At 40.2% G+C, this 21527-nt stretch overlaps 1 protein-coding gene across 26 annotated transcripts in view; it reads right to left on the reverse strand.

The window, feature by feature from the left end:
- Positions 1-5977: 5977 nt before the first annotated feature.
- LOC122765983 (adhesion G protein-coupled receptor L3-like) overlaps positions 5978-21527 on the reverse strand; it is a 196362-nt gene continuing 180812 nt past the window's right edge. For 6 of the 26 annotated variants that reach the window (XM_044020513.1, XM_044020516.1, XM_044020514.1 and 3 more), the window contains 8 exons: positions 18388-18429; positions 16754-16780; positions 15382-15550; positions 15057-15182; positions 13472-13568; positions 9520-9645; positions 8260-8277; positions 5978-6950 (listed from right to left, as the gene is read on the reverse strand). In XM_044020513.1, coding sequence (XP_043876448.1) covers positions 6010-6950; positions 8260-8277; positions 9520-9645; positions 13472-13568; positions 15057-15182; positions 15382-15550; positions 16754-16780; positions 18388-18429 — 1546 coding nt within the window. In that variant the 3' untranslated portion in view covers positions 5978-6009. Of the gene's footprint in view, positions 6951-8225; positions 8278-9519; positions 9646-13471; positions 13569-15056; positions 15183-15381; positions 15551-16753; positions 16781-18387; positions 18430-21527 lie in introns of all 26 variants that reach the window. The other 20 variants (XM_044020534.1, XM_044020532.1, XM_044020533.1 and 17 more) reach the window with 7 other exon arrangements.

Raw genomic sequence — 21527 nt, forward strand, 5'->3', positions numbered from 1 at the left:
AACATGAAAATCCTTCTCTTGTACCACTGAATGGTTTATCCTTGCTGTCAATGTAAACATTAAAATTTTTCACTGGAGTAACAAAAACCCAACAGTTATTGATTACACACTAATGGACACTTAATTATAAATATTATGTTCAATTTCTGGCAGTGGATCCCCATAAATCCTCTCTGCTAAACCTTTTAAAGTTAACGGAAAAATCATAAACTATGAGGTTTTTTTGGCAGAGGATCTCTGGGGTTATATCCCAAATTCTTTCCTCAGAGGATTGTAAGTTATACCTTTTGGACAACTTCTCAAGATCTAATCTTACAAATTGTAATTCCATTAAGCTTACGCATATCCTGTTTGGCCATTGCCAAAAAAATGTACTGCACAAACTGGAAGCCAGACCTTCCAATGGCATTTGATTTGTGGCATCCACAAGTGAACGCTATACATAACCTTTATGTACATTGCATATGCCTAAATGTACTATACTATACACACCATCTTAATTCAATTCTATCTCGACTTAAAAGAGCTATTTTCCTCTCCATGTTGAGGCCGTTGAGTTGTCCCAGTGCACAGAGCAGGACCTGACATTGATTCACCCTTTAATTGAAATTCTATCAGGCACTTGGTCATTGATTTTTCACTGTGGGTGGCAAGATGTGAAATGTGCCATTTGATATTTGACATATGAGCTATTAATACATTCTTGTTCACATGGTATACTGGTGAACCTCTTGCCATGTGCTCTCATTCACACTTAGACACACACAGACTCATGCACACTATGTGTGACCTTCATGTTGGCTGATGTTCAATCACACGTTCCAAAGATGTATTTTCCTCTAATTTTCTGAACTACTTAAATGTTCTTATCTGTGTGCACTCACCATACAAGGTATTCAAATTGTGTAAATTAGTATTTAAGCTTGTAAAAGACCATTCTACTGCAGAAGTAGTGCAGCAGATGACGGAAATAGGATAAACCAGCATCAAATGATCACAAATGTTATTGATTTGAAAGTAAAAATGCACCAGATGAGTTGTATTAAAGACATAAAAAAAAAAATCCAGTCAAGGATTAGGAGAGAGAACTTGAGGTTTGGCAGTGATGAAGCAAGGATGCAGGGAAAGTGGACATCGCCCTTAACTGTCAGCAACAAGGACATTTCCATTCACACGAACTGCTGAATGAAACAGCTCGCCAGAGGGAACTTCAACTGGAGCTTGAAATGTGAAGGTTTCTTCGATGCTTTTTAACCATTTGCAGTAGGATTAGCCTGTAAAAGAAATCACCAGATACATAATAATATTTATCTCTCATAATATTCTTTTAAAATAGTGGGAAAAAAAACATAGAAAAAGTCTGGCACAAAAGTAGTTCATTGATTATTTCTTTGGGAGCTTCACAGTGCTCTACTTTAAGAGCATTGAGCACATGTCAACACTTACTCTGTGGTTAGGGAGGTAAGCAGAAAACCTTTAGCAATTAAGGTTTTCAATTTAAAGTGTGACGGCTTAGCCAGTGAAATCAATACAATGTTCACTTGTGCTTGTCAGAAAATATTCTCGCTGGGGTAAAAATGTGTGAATGAGGGAAATGGTTTGTCTTGGAAAAAAAGCATCATACACTGACAGCAATCCGGACATTTTGTATGTGTCAGTAAACACATCACAATGACACCTCTAGTAACCCGAGTCAGTGGGAAGTGAGCTGTATAGTGCTGCTTATCTACTGTGGCATTTTGTGCCTCGCCAGCATGTTCCTGGGCAGCATCAAGGCCCGCGGTGGCTTACGAGCTTGCATAACAACTCATTAAGAAAGTGGATGTGGGGGTCGGAGTCACATCTTCAGCACATTTCATGAACTCGCTCGAGTTTGCAAATGCCAGTCAAAGTGATGCAGCGGCAACAGCCAGAGCACTTTGCTGTCCACCCATGTCATATTTCCAAGGTGAGGAAAGACTGAGGCGTACGGGCAAGAGAAATAAAATCAGCCCCTACTTAATCTTTTGACGCAGGATCCAGCCCGTAACTATAGAAGTCATCTCAGTGACTCAATTATCCCTCACAGTAGCAACGTTTTTTTTTATTCTGCCACTGTTTTGTTGGTCTTTGTGAGCAGAAACAATGGAACAATACTTGTGTGCTCTGTCCATCTGAAAACTGTCTCTGTCAAGCAATACTATCAGACCTTTTATACTTTTCTTTTAGAGCAGAAGAATTAACCTCTGAAACCTTTGGGCTGTTCTTTGTGTTTTCAGTCATACACATGGTTCCCACACCTTGGTTGACTTTAAATTCAAGGACTTTTCTAGGACTTTCCAGGACCAATTCCTTCAGATTCAAGGACTGAATGTGCTGACACAAGAGCCGCTTCATCCGTGGTGTCCACCCTTTTTTCACACATTGATTTGCAGAACACTCTGCATCTGGCCAAGTGTATAATTATAATTTTCTTTGTGGAGCCAGACACTTTGGAATTTGCATTTCCCAGGCATTACGCAATTTGCTTAATGTCGCTCATTGTTCTGCATGGAATCTCACGTCAACGGTGGATAGAGACAGTGTACAACGCCCACAACACAGCTCGTAATTACAAGTCGACGTTTGTCTACGTACATCAAGCAAATGCAGGGCAGAAACAGTAGGTGGTGTTGTAACAAACAAGGGAGACATTTACCTACTCCAGCCTGTTTTTAGCCATCTCACTTTACGACAATAAAACAAATCACTTCCTCTGTGCAGCATGTGAATGTCATGGGGCAAATCGACGAGCCGCGTGGAGCAGATCAAGTCATTGACAATGACAATGGTTCTGAATGTAGAGGACAAAGATCTGGGCATTAAATTGAATATTTTAGAATGTCCTTTGTATAGAAGAAAGTCTATGAGGTTATGAGTTTCATTACTCTGGTGTAGAATCATTCACTCTGCAGCTTTTTTGTTGTGTTGGTTTTCCAGTCCAACAAATACACTGCATGCTTGACTCTCACTACTCTAACCAATCCCTCTTAATATTAAACTGTAGGTGCCTTTGCCCACAGCAAACTCAGACCAGTAGAGCAGCAGTAGCAGTAGTCCTGTCCAGCTCAAACCAACAGAGGCAAAGTAAACACCTGGCAAATGAAAAAAGGCTGCACATTTATCGAGCTAAAGACCCTGTTATGTTTCTCTGCAGCAAAGTTTAGGCAAGTAAATACTCATTTTACTTTCACTGGCTGAGTAAAAACAACAACAAGCCTAATGGGCTGCTCAGTGTCTGCATCAAGAGGAGATTAATGGCAGCACTGAGGAAATTAACTTTGATTTGTACAATTAGATCTAAATGTTAATTTAACTAGGAATCATTAAAAGACTACCATATAGACAAACATGACCTCTGTAATGTTTCACTTTTATTTTCCCATACAAAATACAGTGTGCTGTGTAACTGTTATTGCCACAGACTCAGAAGTGGGTCGCAGGGGATTATCTTACTGTTGCCAAATACTTTTCAGAATTTTACTTAGCCTTTTACTCAAGATTTATGAGTACATGTTTTAAATAACACATGTATATTTCACTTAGTAATGTCCGCTCTATTAGATGTGCGAAAAAATGGCAGTAAAGATAGTCAGAAATGTTATAGTTTGCACAAATTTGCCAACATCATGATTTAGATTGTGAATTTCGTTGTAATAAATTGCCATTATTAAAATGTTGGTCCTGTGCGACGTTCTGTTTTTCTTTTGTGTCACATAGGAATCAGCAGAGAGAGTTGTTACCATATTACCACCTTGTAAAGTCATTATCGCGAACATGTCAGCGAATGGCCGAGCAGTTGGTCAAGCAGTCGCAGAGCAAGTTTGGCATTAATCCAATATTTACTCTCCGAGTCTCTTCATTTTGTTCTCCACAGGAATCCTGAGGCAAACATCTGACCACTCCGTCCACTGCTCGCTAAACCTAATCTGTGTATCATGTGCTGTTGGGAATAGGTTGCAGACAGCGGGTTTGTCAGAATCTTAAGAACATCTGCTAACTGCAGCTAGAAATAACACGGCTGAGAGCAGAGTCTGACGTGAAGCGGCGAGATTGCAGGATGAAACAATGAGACAATGAACTGCGGCGTCGGGTGATAATTTTCTGTTTGTCACTGCAAGCAACACATTTTTCCACTACACTGTCATTTCATCTAGAACCCGTGCCAGCCCATTAATGTTATCATCACCTAGCTCGAGCGGAAGAGTGTGCCGTTTATAGTTTCAGAACCTCCAGATATTGTGTCACTATCATGAAACGACAGCATACTGTACAGTGATTGAGACGTGACTGTAGGACAGAGCAGGCTTACCTTTCTCCTCATGATCCGTGAGAGCGGTGACCTTCATGGCGGATCAAACCCATGTTACACATTCAGTATCTGGAAAGAATTGATTAGTAACACCAGCAATGATATTGAAATATTTATTACAGCTTATGAAATCACTGCTTCTATTGTAAAGCAGAGCAGAGCATACAGAGCACATCCACTGCTGCTATAGGCCAAATTTATTTGGCACCGAAATGGACAAAAGGGCTAATGAGGGATCATAAAAAAAGAAAAGAAAAAAAGAATTGATTGCTCCATCGTGGTCCTTCACTGTGATCCATACAAAAGCGTTCCAAGACCCGGACAAAACAGCAGAATTTTTCTCGTAACTAAGTGATAACTCTTAATCAGTAATTTATTTGTTGGCAAACAAGTTTCACTGTTACAACAAATATTAGTTATGTGGTCATTCAACTTGGAGACCAATACAAAAAGGAATAAATAATAAGCCAGAATCATAGCCGATAATAGAAACCTATTTGTGCCACAAACATTACCACCTTTCTCCATTTTTTACTGCTTAAAATGTAACAAATAAATAAATATATTTTTCCCCTCGAGGAAGGAAAAGAAAAACACTTGCAGTTCTTCTCACTCAAAAAGCTCTTTCTTTAATAAGTAAAACAGCCATCTTTCTTTTTTGTACAAGTGCCTGGTGCTCATCAATGTTCAATTTGTTCTCTTTCGGAGAAGCACAAGCGTTACTGAATGCCAATAGAGATGCAGAATGAACAATGAACCATTCTGAGGGATACCTTTTCGTATTATTTTGCTTCTATTTAGATGATAATGTCTGGAAAGTGATAAAAGAGGTAAACAAAACTAAAGAAAAAACAGACTGTTACCAGAAACCCAGAAAGGCCAGCACAACAGAACAAAATTGCTCCTAACCACTACATTTACAGAGACAAAGGGTTTGCTCAGAACAGAAAAGCATACTATTATGTGCAATGCTAGTTATCTGTACAATTACATAGAAATATCTCATAATTCTCATATTAGTTTTTTTCCTCCCTCTTTTGACAACTGTTATTACAGTAGAGTGAACAAAAAAAAGAACAGCTATGCTTGAAAGCATACGATCAATAATTCCTTCATGGCAACGGTTCAAAAGTTGTTGTTTTTTTCTCTTTTTTCAATGAAGGGACACTTCAGCAAACAAAATGTGCTGCAACTCACCAAAGAGGAAAAACAAATCTTTCAAAAAGTCAATATAGATACATAAGTATAATAAAATAGTCCTTTTTTTAAATTTCCCATTTATCACGGTGAAGTCTATAGTTTAGACTTGTATGTTTCAGGGCAGTTCCTCGTCACTGTCGTACTTTATCTCTGAGGCCTAAAAATCCTGTGTGAGCAATTGTCTCTTTTCACACGGAGACTAAACACATCAAACCACACAGGATTTGAGGGGGGAAAAACACAACATCAACAGATTCCTGCAGTTTCTAACCAAATATAGTCATATTTGCCCCCAAATGTAGGAGTTACAATCCTGGTAGTGGTCAGTAACAGTGAGGGAACTGTTTTTCTGTTCCGCAGTCTACAGAACACTGAATAAAAAGAAAGGCTACCACTGCCGACGACTGATGGAACAAGAGTACACGGGGGAAGAGGAGGACTATGGGTAAGGGGGTACTTTTAGGGGAAGGTGTTTGGGCCTATAGGCTGGTGACCAGGTGGGAGGGCTCCTGGGGGGCCTCTTCTGGAGATAGATCCTCTTTGTTTGGGGGCACGATGAAGCCATCGCTGCTGCCCCGCCCGAGCTGGTAGTAGGAGTGCAGCTGATGCAGATGGTTACGTGAGCCCAAGTTGGGCATGCTCTTGTAGTAGACGTCGTCTGAGCTGGCCTCGGGGCTCTTGGCATCCTTGGAGCTGTCAGCAGCTTCTGCGGACACGTCGGACAGGCCGGGCAGCATGGGCATGCTGGTGTACAGGGAGTCTCTCTGGTGGTTGTGGGTGGGTGACGAGCCCTCGTCCTCGGTGTGCTCGTTCGTGAGCAAGGGGAAGAAACTTTCACTGTTCTCCTGCGGGATCCTCCTTCGAGAAGAGGAGGAAGTGGTAGCGGACGCAAAAGGGTGGTGGGGCAGTGGCAGGGGAGGCGGCGCCGACTGGTGGAGGTGACTGTGAAGGTTGTCCACTGCCTGCAGGGAAGGGGGCGGTCTTTGAGGCAACAGCGGGGCGTTCGACTCCTCGCGGATTAACTCCAGGCCCAGGCCTTCGTCATGGTGTGGACCAAAGGTCGTGTGGTCATCCAGACTCAGCGCAACATTCATCCCCATCCCCAATCCCAAACCCATCCCATAGCCACTGTCCTTGCCACCATTGCTAACATTATTGACCAGTTTATTCATGAGGTTGCGATTCTGCTCAGTTGAGCGCTCGTGGGAATTGTTGAGGTACGAGGGAATGTAATTGGAGGTGAGCTCTTTGAGGATCTTCTTCTCCAGGGTGGTCTCCTTGTGGTTATAGCCCCTGTCAATGATCTGGACACAGTCACTCATGTACTCGGCACTGGCAATGCTGTAGCTGTTGCCATGGTTACCATTCAGTGGTAGAGTATCCATGACACTTGTATCCCGGGCATTGTTCAGGATTCCCTCTGGAATGACAAAGATGGGTTGGGTCAGGGGAAAGGGTGGGTGAATGAGAGAGGTGAAATCTGATGGGATGTAATTGTGACAGCTAAATGTCAGCCATTTTCTACAAACAGAAATTACAGCCATCAAATACTGAGGTCCTGTTATTTTGAAATATGTCCTGACCCTCGAGCCCTCTCAGCACTTTGTGTCATCCACAATTCTATAAAGTGCACTCTGTGGAATAAAGACCCTATTGTATTAGAATTAGACGAGATATACAGCACTGCATTTCCACTGAAAGCCTGTACATACACGGCAAAATGAGCATTGTACACACTTACCTTAGTTAAGAAAAAACACTTACTATGACTCATTTCACTTCTCATTAAACCTAAGTGATCAAATCTATGGCAGTGATGAAAACACGGATAAAAGGGTGGGACACGTACACAGCGACACAAGCCAGAATACAGCACAGAAACACACACAACGCTTGATGCACTACGCAAGCAAAGACAGAAAAAAGCCATGCATTCCACACTCCACAGAGTACACACAAAGTCTGAAACCCACAAAATCTGGAACCCAGCCATATTGTCCCATATGAGCATTTCAATATCCATGTAAACATGATTCTGAACTAACTATTTCCAATGCAAACCACAGTGGAAGGACAGAGAAGTTCTCGCGTCCTGCGGATTTAATACTCGATCTATTTTAGTCCAGGCTATCAACATCAAAGCAGACTTTTGACAATAATTCAGACCACCTCGGACAAGGACACCCAGCTTGTTAAAAAATGTCAAGCCTGCAGTCTGAACTCTTGAATATCTGACAAGACACATCTCTGAGACCTTCAAGAAGAATATACATATACACTATACACATATGTGTGTGTGTATATATATGGAGCACGGACAAAAGTCTTTGCTGTTCTGTATTCGCTGAAAGAACAGAGATCAATTTATATTGACGTGAAACGCTGAGGTGAGTCTGAATGTTGACTGTAAGTGGATTAGCTTATTCAGAGTGTGATATGAAATGAGCCGATGGGTATTTGGCAGGTAAAAATGCAGAAAATGTCGGAGGTTTTTCAAGCTGAGTAACTCAACTACTCACTTGAAATCAGGATGTGCTTTGCGCTGAATTTGAATGATCTATTTAAAAAGGTGAGGGCCTTTGTGATTAAGGAGTGCCATTACTCCCATACGGAATCACATTTTTATTTATTTATTTTCATATTATACCCCTTTGTCATCACTGAGTGAAAAGAAAGTAAAGCCAAAGTCAATTACATTTGATAAGCAATGTTTAGTTTGACTCCCATACTTGTCTCTCTGTAGGGCTCTTTTAGGGACAGCATGAGGGAAAGGAAAGAAGAAAAGAAAACACAATAAGCATAACAGTGACAGGTAGAAAGAGTAATGTGCACATACAGTATGCAGGTGATGCATCAGGATTATGTTTCGAGAATGCACTTATTTAAAACTTATCATGCAAAGTTTTGTTTACCCACAGCGTGAACCACAGCGTGTGATGCATTAGCATTTGCCTCCTATCAGATAACATGTTCTGCATCAGTGGCAGTGTTAGTGAATTACAGCGCTCTGTCAAGAGCCCCACTGCAGTAAATAATCCACTGATCAAATTATCTTCTCATCTAAATGTTTATCTCTGAGACTTTCTTAGACATACAGACTCTTAAAATGACAGAAGTCCCATACTAGTTGGTGATTGTTGGAATAAAAAGCGGTATAATGCATTTCAACACTCGTTCTAGAATAAATCAGACTGCTAATTGGCCGATTAGAGGTCATCTATTATAGTAACATTGAAAATTTATGTAAGTGTAAAAGCCAGAACATGACCCCAACCTCTGAAAAAAACTGTTTAATTTAACAATTAAATGTGAAACAAAAGTTCCATTAAAGATGGATTTATGCTTACACAATATTTAAACACTGAGGATTATCACGTTTTTATTTTATTAAATGTTGTAAATCGTGTTTATATCAGAGTCAGTGTCGTTAACCACAAAACAACCGTGTCTGACAACCCAACAGCACATTAATAAGACAGAAATGCTGACAGGAAACACAAAGAGACATAAGACACAGCACACACGCTTCACTGACATTATTAGAGCACATTTAAAAAATATGGCTGGGGATGTGTCTTGCTCCCCCGTGGACGACCATTCTTCATTTTGGAGCTTGTTTTTTTTAAGCTTTCGTTTCTCTATCAGCCAAACAGCGATGACTGATAGTGACCAAACTGCACATCCTGACCAGAAGCCAAGACACAGCCCCAATGAAAAAACCCCACAGGACAAACCTGCTGGTGTTTGTTCAGTGTTCACACACAACAGAGCAGTGTTTTTCTTTCCTCAATTTAAAAAAATATATACTGCAATTCCATTACTTCTAATTTTCAAATGACAAATGTGCTTTCTCATCACGGACGGTGACAAGTGTGCGCTACGTTTTATGTGCACAGTTTCTCCACGACATGGAAAAGAAGGAGAGGGGGAGAGAAAGAAAAAACACTGCCCTTGCCACAATGTTAAAGAATGAAAAGAAGCTAGCACACCTTGTGTGTTGTACATGCCCAGAGGGTTGTTATAGACTGCCGAGTCCCCAAGCAATGCATTATAGGGATTGTTAGTGCCATGAGGACGTAGGAGTGCATTTGGTATAAGATGGTTAGCCATAGCCCCTGGAGCAGCCAGAAAGAGACAGGAGTGACAGGAGAGACAGCAGAGCAAGAGCGTAGAGAGAGGAAAAGGTAGTTGGGGAAATAAATTGAGATATAGACAGAAATAGAGAGAGAGAGAGAGAAAGAGAGGACATTCATATCAGTTTGGCAGATGCAGCTGAGCAATGACAGCCATTAACACCCAAATGATCACATGATCATTAATGTGAGGGGAGTCTGTGCTACATGAAAGTGGCAGAGCTGAGCCGACATGGCTAATGGCGAGCGTATTAATTGTAGTGCTAATGCCAGCTATTAGTTTGAGGCCTGTTTTTGAACTCTTCATTCAGGCAGCATACTGGTGGTAGCAGGACATTAAGTACAAAAAAAAAAAAAGCAAAAGACTCAAACAGGACAGAAAACAACAACTTCTCAGGACATAGTGTGGTCTTTAAGGATAGATATTTTAAAAAAACACACAGTGATCCATGTTATTATACATCCACGGGAACCTTATCCTGAAATGTCTCTGTCGCACTAGAGGATAATTTGCCAAATTCTGGTCCCGATCTGGATGATTTGATTTTAGGCTGATTATGTGATAAGATTATGCGGCCAAATGATCCTGTCGTGTGAGGAGTTAACAGACTTTGATTTTAACGACACGTCAGAGTCTTCCCGATTTCAAATCGTAAGTATTAAGCCATGTTTGACTAAACAGCGACTGGGGCGTGAGCAGAACCTCGCAATAACCGGCGGACGTTTCGCTCTTCTCTTTGGAACCGTAACTTGTACAAGCAAAGTCGATTCCGTCTTCTCCGCCATGATTTCATCCACAGTTTCTCAGCGCAAAACATCGCGCGCACACACACACACAACAGCTATTACACAACTGACAACGCAGACAGTCCGCCTCCATGTGTGTTTATAATCTGAAGTCACGTTAAATCACCCTGGAATCTCATCCCTGCGCTTTCTCACGATTAAAACATTGGAAAATGGTGAGAAAGTTTGTTGTTTCTCCCACGTTTTGAAACTCAAGTCACATTTGCCAATCCTCTAGTGTGGGCCAGGCTTAACTCACCTAACACCATTATAATTATTACAGCCGTGGGAAATCAGCTAACATTGAGACATGACTTTGAGTTGTAATACGCCGCTTTATGCTTGGAACTATTTTAAATGAATTAGTAAAATAGCTCTGGCTGATTAACTCCATCAACCAAAGTCATAGCACTTGGAAAATGGTCGTTGAAGTGGCACAGGAAGAAAATGAAAGGGGTGGAAGGAGCTTTATTATTATTGTGGTTTGTGATATTGTCAATCTGACGAGCTGAAGCTGTTAATTATTTTTTTTATCTCATCTCAGTAACGTATGGATGAAGCGATAACGTGCGTCTTTTAGTCAAGGTGGTCATTACTTTGCTCGGGTCCCGCCTCCTTCACACAGACACATTCTCTATGTATCCACTACTTGTTATGCTTAATGTACTTGTTGCCAGGATCTCGCCTGAGTGACTCATTAGTTTCCTAACCGCATACACACACACCAAAGAAACCTTCACAGCCTGAGCCCTGTGATTAGCTGCCAATCCTAAACATGAATGCTACACATTCCCTAATATTTTCTTTTTTTCCTCACTGGTGTTCATAACTATTTATTTTCAAGTGTTGGAATAAGTTATGTTTGTCAAGTATGCTGGAAATGTTACTGACTTGCATTAAATTACTGTTTATAAGATATTTTTCCCACCAGTGAACATGGTATGACGCTTGCTTTTTTTTTTTTTTTTCTTAATTAAGCCCATTCCAGGATTAATGTGGGTGAATGTGCTTCCACTGTGCATGATAACAGAGCTGGTAAACATCTTTAATCTGAAGCAATTAGATTAGCAATTACATCCACTGGCTGAGTGTAGTGGTTTTTTTTGTTTTTGTTTTTTTTAATGCTCTGAATCGATCATAGCACCATTTTTATTTTACCTTGTGATGACCCCATATTTTCAAAGTTGATCTTATATTTTTGTTTTTGTTGAAAACTTTAATTGCAGGAACATTTTCTACCGTGAAAGAGTATGCTTCACTGAAGACTTGATATAATAATTACAGTACTGTTGATTTAGGCTCGTCTTTCAAAATTATTCTAATTCTAGTTTAGTATTAATTAAGCATTTTATGCTTATGCTTGGAAAACAGTGTTTAATTTGTTAAAAAAAATGTGTGTCTGCTGTTGCTGCTTGCCCTAATTACAGCGTATTCCATAAACATCAGCTTCTTTTGAATTCTCCCACTGACAGACGCCACACACATACACACACACACACGTTGCGTTTGTGTTTGATAAATTGGACAATTTCCAAAAACACACTGATTGTGTAGCAATAATCCTGAATGCCGGGATAAATTGAACATGCGACGCTATCAAGATGATTGCATGACAAGGTTCTCGGGATGAACGCGACGAGAGTGTGTGCTGCGAGCTCCCTCCCTCCCTCCCTCCCTCCCTCCCATGTGAAGAGGGGAGAGAAGAGGTGGGGACAAATCAGACAGAAATATGTGCAATTTTGTTTGCATCTGTTCCTTATGGTGCTTAAGATGGTGGAGCAGACATCATCCAACACTACTGAGGTTTGAAAGTTTTGTTTCTGTCTGGGAGGAAGTCAGGAGTATTTAATCACATAATAGGTTTGTTTTTATGGAACTTGTATGTGGGTTTCTCTCCCTTTGCAGATTAACCACACCACCCACTCTGGTTCAGCTTCTCTATAATGGATAAAAGCAGTATCTGTTCATGATGCTCAGCTGAGTGCCTGATCACTGAGCTCGAGACACTTTCTCCATGTCTTGAACAGGAATCCATCATTTTAACGTTGCATTAGTGTCTGTATATGAATTTAGACAAAGAGCTCTGATATATCAGGGAGGTTGTTTTTTGCTGTTTAAATACAGTACTGCATCCTGGTAACTACAATATATAATAACTGCATGTCCAATTGAACTATTTAAAATATTTTTTTAAACAGAAATTGAACAATGATACAGGACTATTTTTAAAGTCATTTTGTTGTTTTGTTTTTGTTCACCTTTATTAGGAGCCAATTTTACAAACTAAGCTGTCTTTTTCTACTTGTTGACTTTACTCATGAGTCCTTTAGCAATTTTAATTTACTTTAACTAAAAGTAAATATTTAGTTATTATTGGATTGAATATCATTATATTTGTTAATGTCTAAGACCTCTCACGACCCATGTATAGTATCTTGTGGCCCACTTTGAGAATCACTGTTGTTAAATTGTAACATGCACCAAAAGGAGAATTTTGACTGAATACATGATGTTAAGCATCAACATTCATGTAACCATAGTTTCTATTGCATTTACTTGGGAAAAAAAAAAACAACCCATGGTGAACAAATTTTGTGGATCAGCGTGACACTAAAGGATTTTACTCTCTAAGCTTCTGCCTTGTATTCTCAGTCATGTTCTCATTCATCTGAGCAAAAAATGTTGATAAAGAGTCAGAACTATCTGAGCTACCGAGAGCAGTTTTGAATCTTTTTCCTCATGTTGAAAATATGAATTGGAATTTTAACTATTCTGAGTATCTGAAGGAAGCTATTGTGAGTTACCTTGACTTGAAATGTCGGGTTAAGGTTTGTGGATGAAAGCTTTATTTTGAAAAGAAAAGACTCTTGATCCTCTGGAGCCCCCGTGTCATTTAAATCAGGTAAACAGATAAGCTGCTGTTAATAAAAAAAAATAAAAAAAATAAATAAAAATGTCCCTGACATTAGTCATGTTCTCTGCTGAGGCATTCAGGAAAATATTTTGGTGAAGGACCAAATACCTCTGTTAAGTGATGCAGAGCTGTTGATGTCTCCAGTCATAAAGGAAGACTCGGACTGTTTTCTGACTGTGTCATTCCACATTCGACGGATGCGGCTCTGTGGAGAAACAACAACATGTCAAAACACAAAACCAATGCTCCCACAATAACACAGCTCCACGCAAGAAAATATGATCCGTGTATGTACTTTGCGCCAAAATAAAATCTAAATGTTGGTATTGAATCCAATATTCAGACCAAAGCAGATCAGTTGTGGTGAGAAGTGATCTCCAATTAAAGACAGGCATTCGTGCTGAGAGAAGTGAGGTTGATAATAAAGTCATCAGTCAAGCTCTCTGAATCAGAGTGTCGGCTCAATCCAAGAGGTTTCACTCTGGTTAATTATGATGGAGTTTCATGGGCTGCTGCTCCAGCTACAGGGCTGGATATCCAACCACGGAGACGAATACTTTCTGTGCTGTGCTGGAGTCAGAGCAACTGTCACTGAACTTCACCTAATGTCTTCCTTAAGTTCTCCGTGTATTTATAAAAGATCAATCATCACGTCATGCAGCATGTGAGGTGGGAAAAACTCCCACTCAGATTAGTGTGTCAGCTCCGGATGCCACGCAGCTCATAAGTGCAACACATAATGACACGGCATTGTTCATTTACATATCACACGTCATGTTGTCCTCAGCGCTGGAGACGCAGATGGCTTAAAATGACACTGTTTTCATTTGATTTGATTTTATTTTATTTTATTACACTTTTAGCCAGAGGGTTAGCATGTTCTCCGCAGATTACAGATTACCATTATTCATTCACATGCCCCAGAGACAGCAATAAACAACCACATGTTTGTGAGTGTTTCCATTCTTGTCGCACTCGTACACAGTGACTGAACATGAGGTTAGAGCCATCTTGTCAAACCACTGTGTATAATTAAAGACTCAGCTCTGTATGCGGAATCCAGCTTGTATCGTGGGTTGCCACTGCGCGCTTGACTCTACAGACTATTTATAACCCGACACTGGGAGAAAATCACACTCTTTAGAATGAGAATTTGATGTTCAATTAAAGTATATCATAGCTATTCATACACCTCGTGTAGCTGTGGGAGGAATCAATTAACAATTTGCTTTACAAGGAGACTTACTCACGCAGAGAATTCACAAAATCTTGGCAGAGATTTTTGTATCTGCTGTCGTGACCATGAGCAAATTCCTTGCAAAGCTGGAGTCAGTGCTTAAGTCAGTGAGTCAGTGTTTGTAGACTAGACCTGCTGCAGTAAAATAAGCAGCAGCAACTTTATGCACTTGGAAACTCAACAAGTGCTTCGTTCCCTTGTTATCATTTGCTGCAAATCTGCCATGCATAAATACAAGTCACATTTCAAACCTTTGCTCTGTGTTGTTTTGTAAAGAGGTGCACATCTGTGTAATATTTAGTCAGTATCAGGTGCTGCTCAGTGACCTGCTGGAAAACATGTGCATAATGTATTCTAAGATAAGATTCACTTGCAACACAACATAAATAAATCTGTCCTGCATTTAAAAAAGAGACAGAAAATAAAAGTAGAGGGACATGAAAAATGTTCTGCTACCTGTGACCCTGTAGAGTAACGTCCTGGAGCACGAGACGCTGTGCCTTTCACTGAGCCAATGGAGTTGTCCACACTCTTCACACTGCAGCAGTGAGTCCGCAGGCATTTTCCATACTCCTTACGCACCTTTGTGAGGGAAAAAAAAAAACGGAGGAGCAAATATGGAGCACAGACAAACGAACAGTTAGAACAGTCTCAGGGCAACTTCATACCCTTTCACATTTTCCAGCATGTCTGTTTACCGCCGTGTGCAGTAAACCTAATTCCCCGTGTGCAGTCACAATGTACGCCGCGGTTTACGTGTGCTGACGTCATGCCGCCGTACCTTTTTCTGCAGGACACAGTGGAAGATGAAAATGAACATCCCTTGCAGGGAGTTGAAGATGGTGAACAGGTACGCCATGACCACCGTGCTCTCGTTGACATACATCAGGCCAAAGGCCCAGGTCAGGCCCAGCAGACACAACAAGGCAATGGCCCCAATCACCCACGATCTGGAAAACAAACATACGACTTATAATTCAGCTGACAGACGCGTTTTACGCTCCTGGGTTTAGATGCATGGGGGACAGTGCAAGACAGTGAAGGACAATACATTTTTATATTTTTATATATGGACACAATGTGGAAGAGTCAGAGGAGTGTGTGGTATTGCATTAATATCCAAAGGAAATTGGTTAAAGGCAGGATAAAGCCTGATTTATACTCCAAATTGGGACACATTTAAATGAGTCAAGCAACAGAAATGGACAAAAAATGTTGCTTGACACTTTCCTGTCGAATTGTCTTCTATTGTAGTCATGCAAAGTGATTGGTTGCTTTCACCTTAACAGTTTCAACCCCTATTGACCACCTGCATTTCTTGCTCTCCTCGCAGTAATAGTAAAACAATAGTTATCAGACAACTTAATGAAATCAATCCATGATCAAAAAGAAAAAGCAGTACATACTGTATATGGATACAGACTAACAAGCAGACAGGAAGATAAACTGATCAAAAAGAGCTGGAACTGAAGGATAGTGTGTGGTTGGCTCTCATGGAGGTGACCAAAACCTTCCACTGGAACTTAGAATTAAACATTTGTCCAGTTTTTGACAAAGTATAAACCAGGCTTTGAAATTATTCACAATTTAAAAATAAATAAATAAATAAGAAGTCTGGCATATATTGTTCAGGAGAAAAGTCACAAAACGAATGAAGGGAAAAAGGTAAATAGGTTAGACATGAATTTATTCTTTCTTTATTTAGTCTTTGTTTTCTATTCCCATCCTTGTACCTGCTATTTAACGCTGTATATTTAAAACTCACTAGATGATCAAAAAACTGCAGATGTGTATGTGTAATAATGGACAATGTCTATAATAAATGGGAGGGGAACAGATGAGCTTATCCTATATGAGTGAGATGTGAGAGCTGTATCTACATTATAGTGCTAATATTTCGATAAAGTACACTGTGAAGATACAGGTGCCATTTAAAACTAATCTTGCTTGTCACATCTGTAGGCTATGAATATATTAGACAGGAGTGCTGTGTGCACACTAATGCAGCCTTCATCATGACTGACTACTGCACAATAAATCATGTTAATGATTCACACCGGCAGCAAGATGGATTTGGGTCCTGATTCGTTCGTAAGGGGAAGTAAATGAAAGATGGCATTATGTGACAAGGGGCCCTTCCAATTTTGTCTTACTTGATCTCAGGTTCATAATCCTGATAGCTGAGCGACGTGACAAGAAAAAAACAATAACAATAAGCAACACGGAAACAGATCAAATTGCATTACAATGGGACGGAGGGGTGCAATCCAAGAAAACAACGTACACATTTAGACACAAGACACACAGAGAGAGGAGATTAAAGCTACATTCATCCAAACGTCACGCCTTCTGTTCTGGGAAAGGATGTGTTGGTAATTTACAGGTGCAAACCATAACTATCTCAGACCACAGAAGTATCAAGCGCCCTCATAAATGATGGCAGACCTTCGCATTTAAGCAGTTATAAATGGGGCAGGTGTGCGGGAAAATAAATGATTTATGAATTCAGCAGGGCAACCATTAAACATAACTTTCCCAGGGCCGTCTTAATGACCTGGTGGGAGAGGTACTTCATCAAGGCGATTGCCCCCGGAATGGACACAGATTCACAAGCGGTGGGCACGGAGAGAACAAAATACTGTCCTCTAACTAGTGGCAGATTTGTTTGAAGGAGGGCGGATGATAAAGACACAAGAGGTCATAGGAAATGCATCCATGGGGACAGGATATGAAGAGGCTGCAGCTTGTATCGCACACGGCTTATCTTGCTCGGGAGTTATCAGATAAAAATTGGTGGATGAATTTAAGGAGCTGCATGGAAGGAGCCTTAGGGGCAAAACTTCTGAGACAGCAGACGAGTCAGTGAAAAGAATAACAGCTCACTCCCGAGTGAAGAGGGTGCGTTTCAGTCGAGTTTCATCCTGTCAGGACCACAGCACATCTCTGCGCCAGTGTTACCAGATCACTTACAGACATGGGCTCAACATAGTTCATGAATAATTCTAATTAAATGTGTGTTTCAAACAATTTTTTAGAATGTCAAAATGATCGAAGCAATTTAAGCACTTGGGCTTGTCAAATGGCTGCATAACATATATATATATGTATATGTGTATGTATATATATATATATATATACACTATCCATCCCTGAGGGCTGCTGCCGAGCACTTCTCGGTATCAGAAAAGTGAGAAAAGCTTTATTGTGCTAATCATTGAGCAATTTTAGTCAGAGAACTACTTCAGTCTATGGCGTCAAATAACCTCTGATTTCTTTCAAAATAGCTTAATTTTGCCGGGGTGTCATTCACTGAAATGCCACATCATTGATGGCTGAGATTCCAATTGGTCAATTCAACCGCTTTTAAATGTGCATGAAGCTGTTTCTGAGGGGAAAAAGGAAGCGCCGTGATCAACCCCGACGGGTGTAACCAAAGGTATGATTTCAATGTTCATCACCTCAAAATGTTTGAGACATCAATGGTGCAAATGTTTTAATGTTAGGGATTTATTTTGTATTTATTTTTTTATCTCTAACCTATAATACAGTGAGTATATGAAGTAGTGAGAGGACAGATACTGTTCAGTGCACTCTGCTCTAAATGTGTCGCATTCAGAATCCCGTTTGGTATTTAAAGTCACATAAGAGCAAAAGTCATGTTGTGCACCGTGAATCATATAGGACAGCGGCAGCCGTGTGTCTCTATTATGGCAGAGGAGGGAAAGAACACATCAAACACAATATTCAGTCTACTCTACACCCTCGACTAAGAAATGTTGCATCTTACCAGTGCCATTCTACAATAACACATCCATCATAATAACGGTAGCTAAAAAAAAAAGTGAAGATGAAACACAGAGAGATGTTACAGATAAATACGGCATAAGATAATAAAAAAGGCAGGACGCTAATCAAAGCAACGGGAAGACAGAAAGAAAGAGAAACACAGTGAAAGAGATGAAACGCTCATATTACAACAAACCAGCGTGATGACATTCAAACAGAAAACATGACATTAAATTGTAAAGATGAACCAAAGAGCAGCGAGATGAGGGGGGGAAAAAAGAAAGAAGATACAACTCATTACGTAGAGATAAATTGACTTAATTAAGCCATGCTATCATGATCATCAAACTAGTTCACCTTGATAACTCGAAGAAAAGCTCATTACAAAACAAGACAATAATGAGTCTGAAAATAAATAATTGCTACATTTAACAAGGACTCCATGCGTTCTTATTTATTATTGAGTTCAAAACCTAAAACGACAACTTTCCTATTCCTTCCACTGCTTGTATGTCTGTGGCGATATGTTCCGTTAATGAGTATCTTTTGGCTGACAAACTCTGAGCGATTTCTCAGAGCGGTCGTGTTGAGTAATGATTCCCGACTCAAAAAAACTGCGTCAGATGAATGAGCGCTGACAAAAGCAATGTGGCTTCCCACCATTTTCCAATGGTAATGTGAAACATGGCAGATTGTTTTGAAGCCAGTAAGCAGTGGGGTCAAAAGGCTGGTGGTTTGGTAGATTATAGGAGGCCAGAGTTATAAATCATGTGACACTCTGGGAACTCTGCAGTCGATATTCCTCTGCAGAGCAAATGTATCTCACATGGGTCACATACGAGAACGGACTTGGAAGGAGTCGACCGCACTCAGCGAAGGGAAAGTCGTCCTTAAGTTAATTAAATTGTTTTCCATAATTTATGGCACTTTTCTGCCAGAACAAAACAGTCTTCAAATGTGTCCTACAACAATAATTTAGTTTAGTCCATTTCTCATTCATGCACCTGCTGTTCTGGTCCAGTCATGGTCTGGAGTTTTCTCAGAGCTTTCTGCCAAAAAATGAATTTCCACAATGAGCAGTCTCACCAAGGGCGTCTGTGTGAGCTGCAGGGTGGTCTGTCTTCAATCATGGCAAGTGTCTAATCGATAGTGATCGATTTTTGGTTGCACGTTTATATACAGATACATTATACACACTATGGTCCAGGATGTATCTGTGAGGACAGTGCTTTTTTCTTTCATAGGAAATAAAAGAACGTGGGGAAAGATGTGTTTTACAAGTGATCAATCAACCAAACCTGGATGCAGATTATTTACAAGTTGGGTTTTTAGACCCATATGTTGGTGGTTGTGTCAACACCTCCTGCAGCAGCAGCGGCCATAACCGGGTTTCAGTAATTTCATTTTTGCAAAGTGCATCGTATTGATTCACATTTTCTTTGTTACAAAACAGAATCAAATGGGACCAAAAACACACACAGCCTGTTATTAAACAGAGGCTGATGAAAAGCTCGGACAAAAGAATGGAAATAAATGTCTTTCACCGCGCAGCCACAGCAGGATGTGTCACATTTGGATTATCATATTATTAACAGTGCAGGGGGGAGATGATATTATAGGTCAGACAACGTGTGCCAAATGGAAAAAAAGCAAAAGAACATAAACAAATGACAACACAATCAACAATAGCACCAGCTATGCTTTGAACCCCCTATTATTAACTTTGTGTAAAGCCCTTATTTGTTGGTAGTTGACTGGTTTTACCAGTGAAATAATAATAGGGCTATTATATTTATAGTTATTAAAACAAGAACATCAAAAATACTTGGTGGTTACACATACAGTACCATTCAATTAATAACAACAATCAATGTTAACAAGAACATTATTTCCAAAACAAAGCTGACATTTTTACAGGGGCAACAAGTTACATTTTGCTGCCAATTCTTAAAGGTAAATGTGTATCTCATTATCTTTAATTCAATATACAAATGTAATTCATTTCACTTGAGTTGCTTGGAATAATACAGATATAGTTGTTGCTAATTGCTCATGTTGCCACATTACTGGTACAGCACACAACGCTATTCTATACAACCTTCTGACAGGTTTAAGGTCATGTTTTTCTTCAACTTTTTTTTATTTTCAATTGGGCCAATTTATTAGAAAGCCATTTTTATCCCCTTAAATCTGTTAGCTGCTCTAGAGTTACACCTGGGTCTATATGTTTTCCAGTTTAAACCACTTTACACTACAGGTCACAGTCAAACAGCGCTGTATACTCTCACACGTCATTAACGTGCTGCTTTCAAAGCATACAAGGGTCATTTGAATTTCGGTGTCTTGCGCAAGGACACTTTGCCATGTGGACTGCGGGAGCCGTGTTCGCTATTTAACAACTATTTTAAATTGTGTGGCGAGCAATTTCTAAAGCAAATTCTTCACTTAGTGAATAGAGTGCAGTGCAGTGCAGTGCACAGCTGAACATCTTTCAATATCACTGTGCTGACAGCAGAGTCAGGAGACTGACATGTCCTGCACAGAAGCAGCAGTTCAAAACAGGTTAAAAACCACGGGTTGGCTCAGGATGCCCTACAGTGAATTTGTAATGGAAAAACACACTGGGATCATGCGGGTGTGATATGGTGCAGCTAAAGCATGCTGCATCATGCTCGGAGAAGATTGTTTTTTATGTGTACGACTGTGCCGAGAGGAGCAGGGTGAATGAGGGACGCTGTGCTGAGCCACAGCCACTGATGTGATGCCACACAGAAGAAACAGCCAGAACGCCAGCTATAAAGTAGACTAATGTGTCCAGAGTGTGTTAAAAAAAATAGAAAAAAGAGGAAGACTGCAAAAAAACAGCATAGAGACACTTATTCATCACAACAAAACAACTTTATACCATCTGTAGTAGGATTCTGCCATGACCCCAGGCAGCTGATGCTTCATTTTACAGAGTAAAGGGGTCTGAAAAAACTTCAATACTTCTGTGCTATCGCCCAAACTTTCTTTCTATCACCTTATGTTGAACACCGTGCCAGTATTGATATTGACATTCAGTAACTCATCAGTGTTGGTGAATCAATAAGACTGCAGTATAGTGTTTGACCAAGATCTAACAGTGCTCATGGTTGGCTG

This window comes from Solea senegalensis, linkage group LG3 (genome assembly GCF_019176455.1).
Source record: "Solea senegalensis isolate Sse05_10M linkage group LG3, IFAPA_SoseM_1, whole genome shotgun sequence".
Lineage (NCBI taxonomy): Eukaryota > Metazoa > Chordata > Actinopteri > Pleuronectiformes > Soleidae > Solea > Solea senegalensis.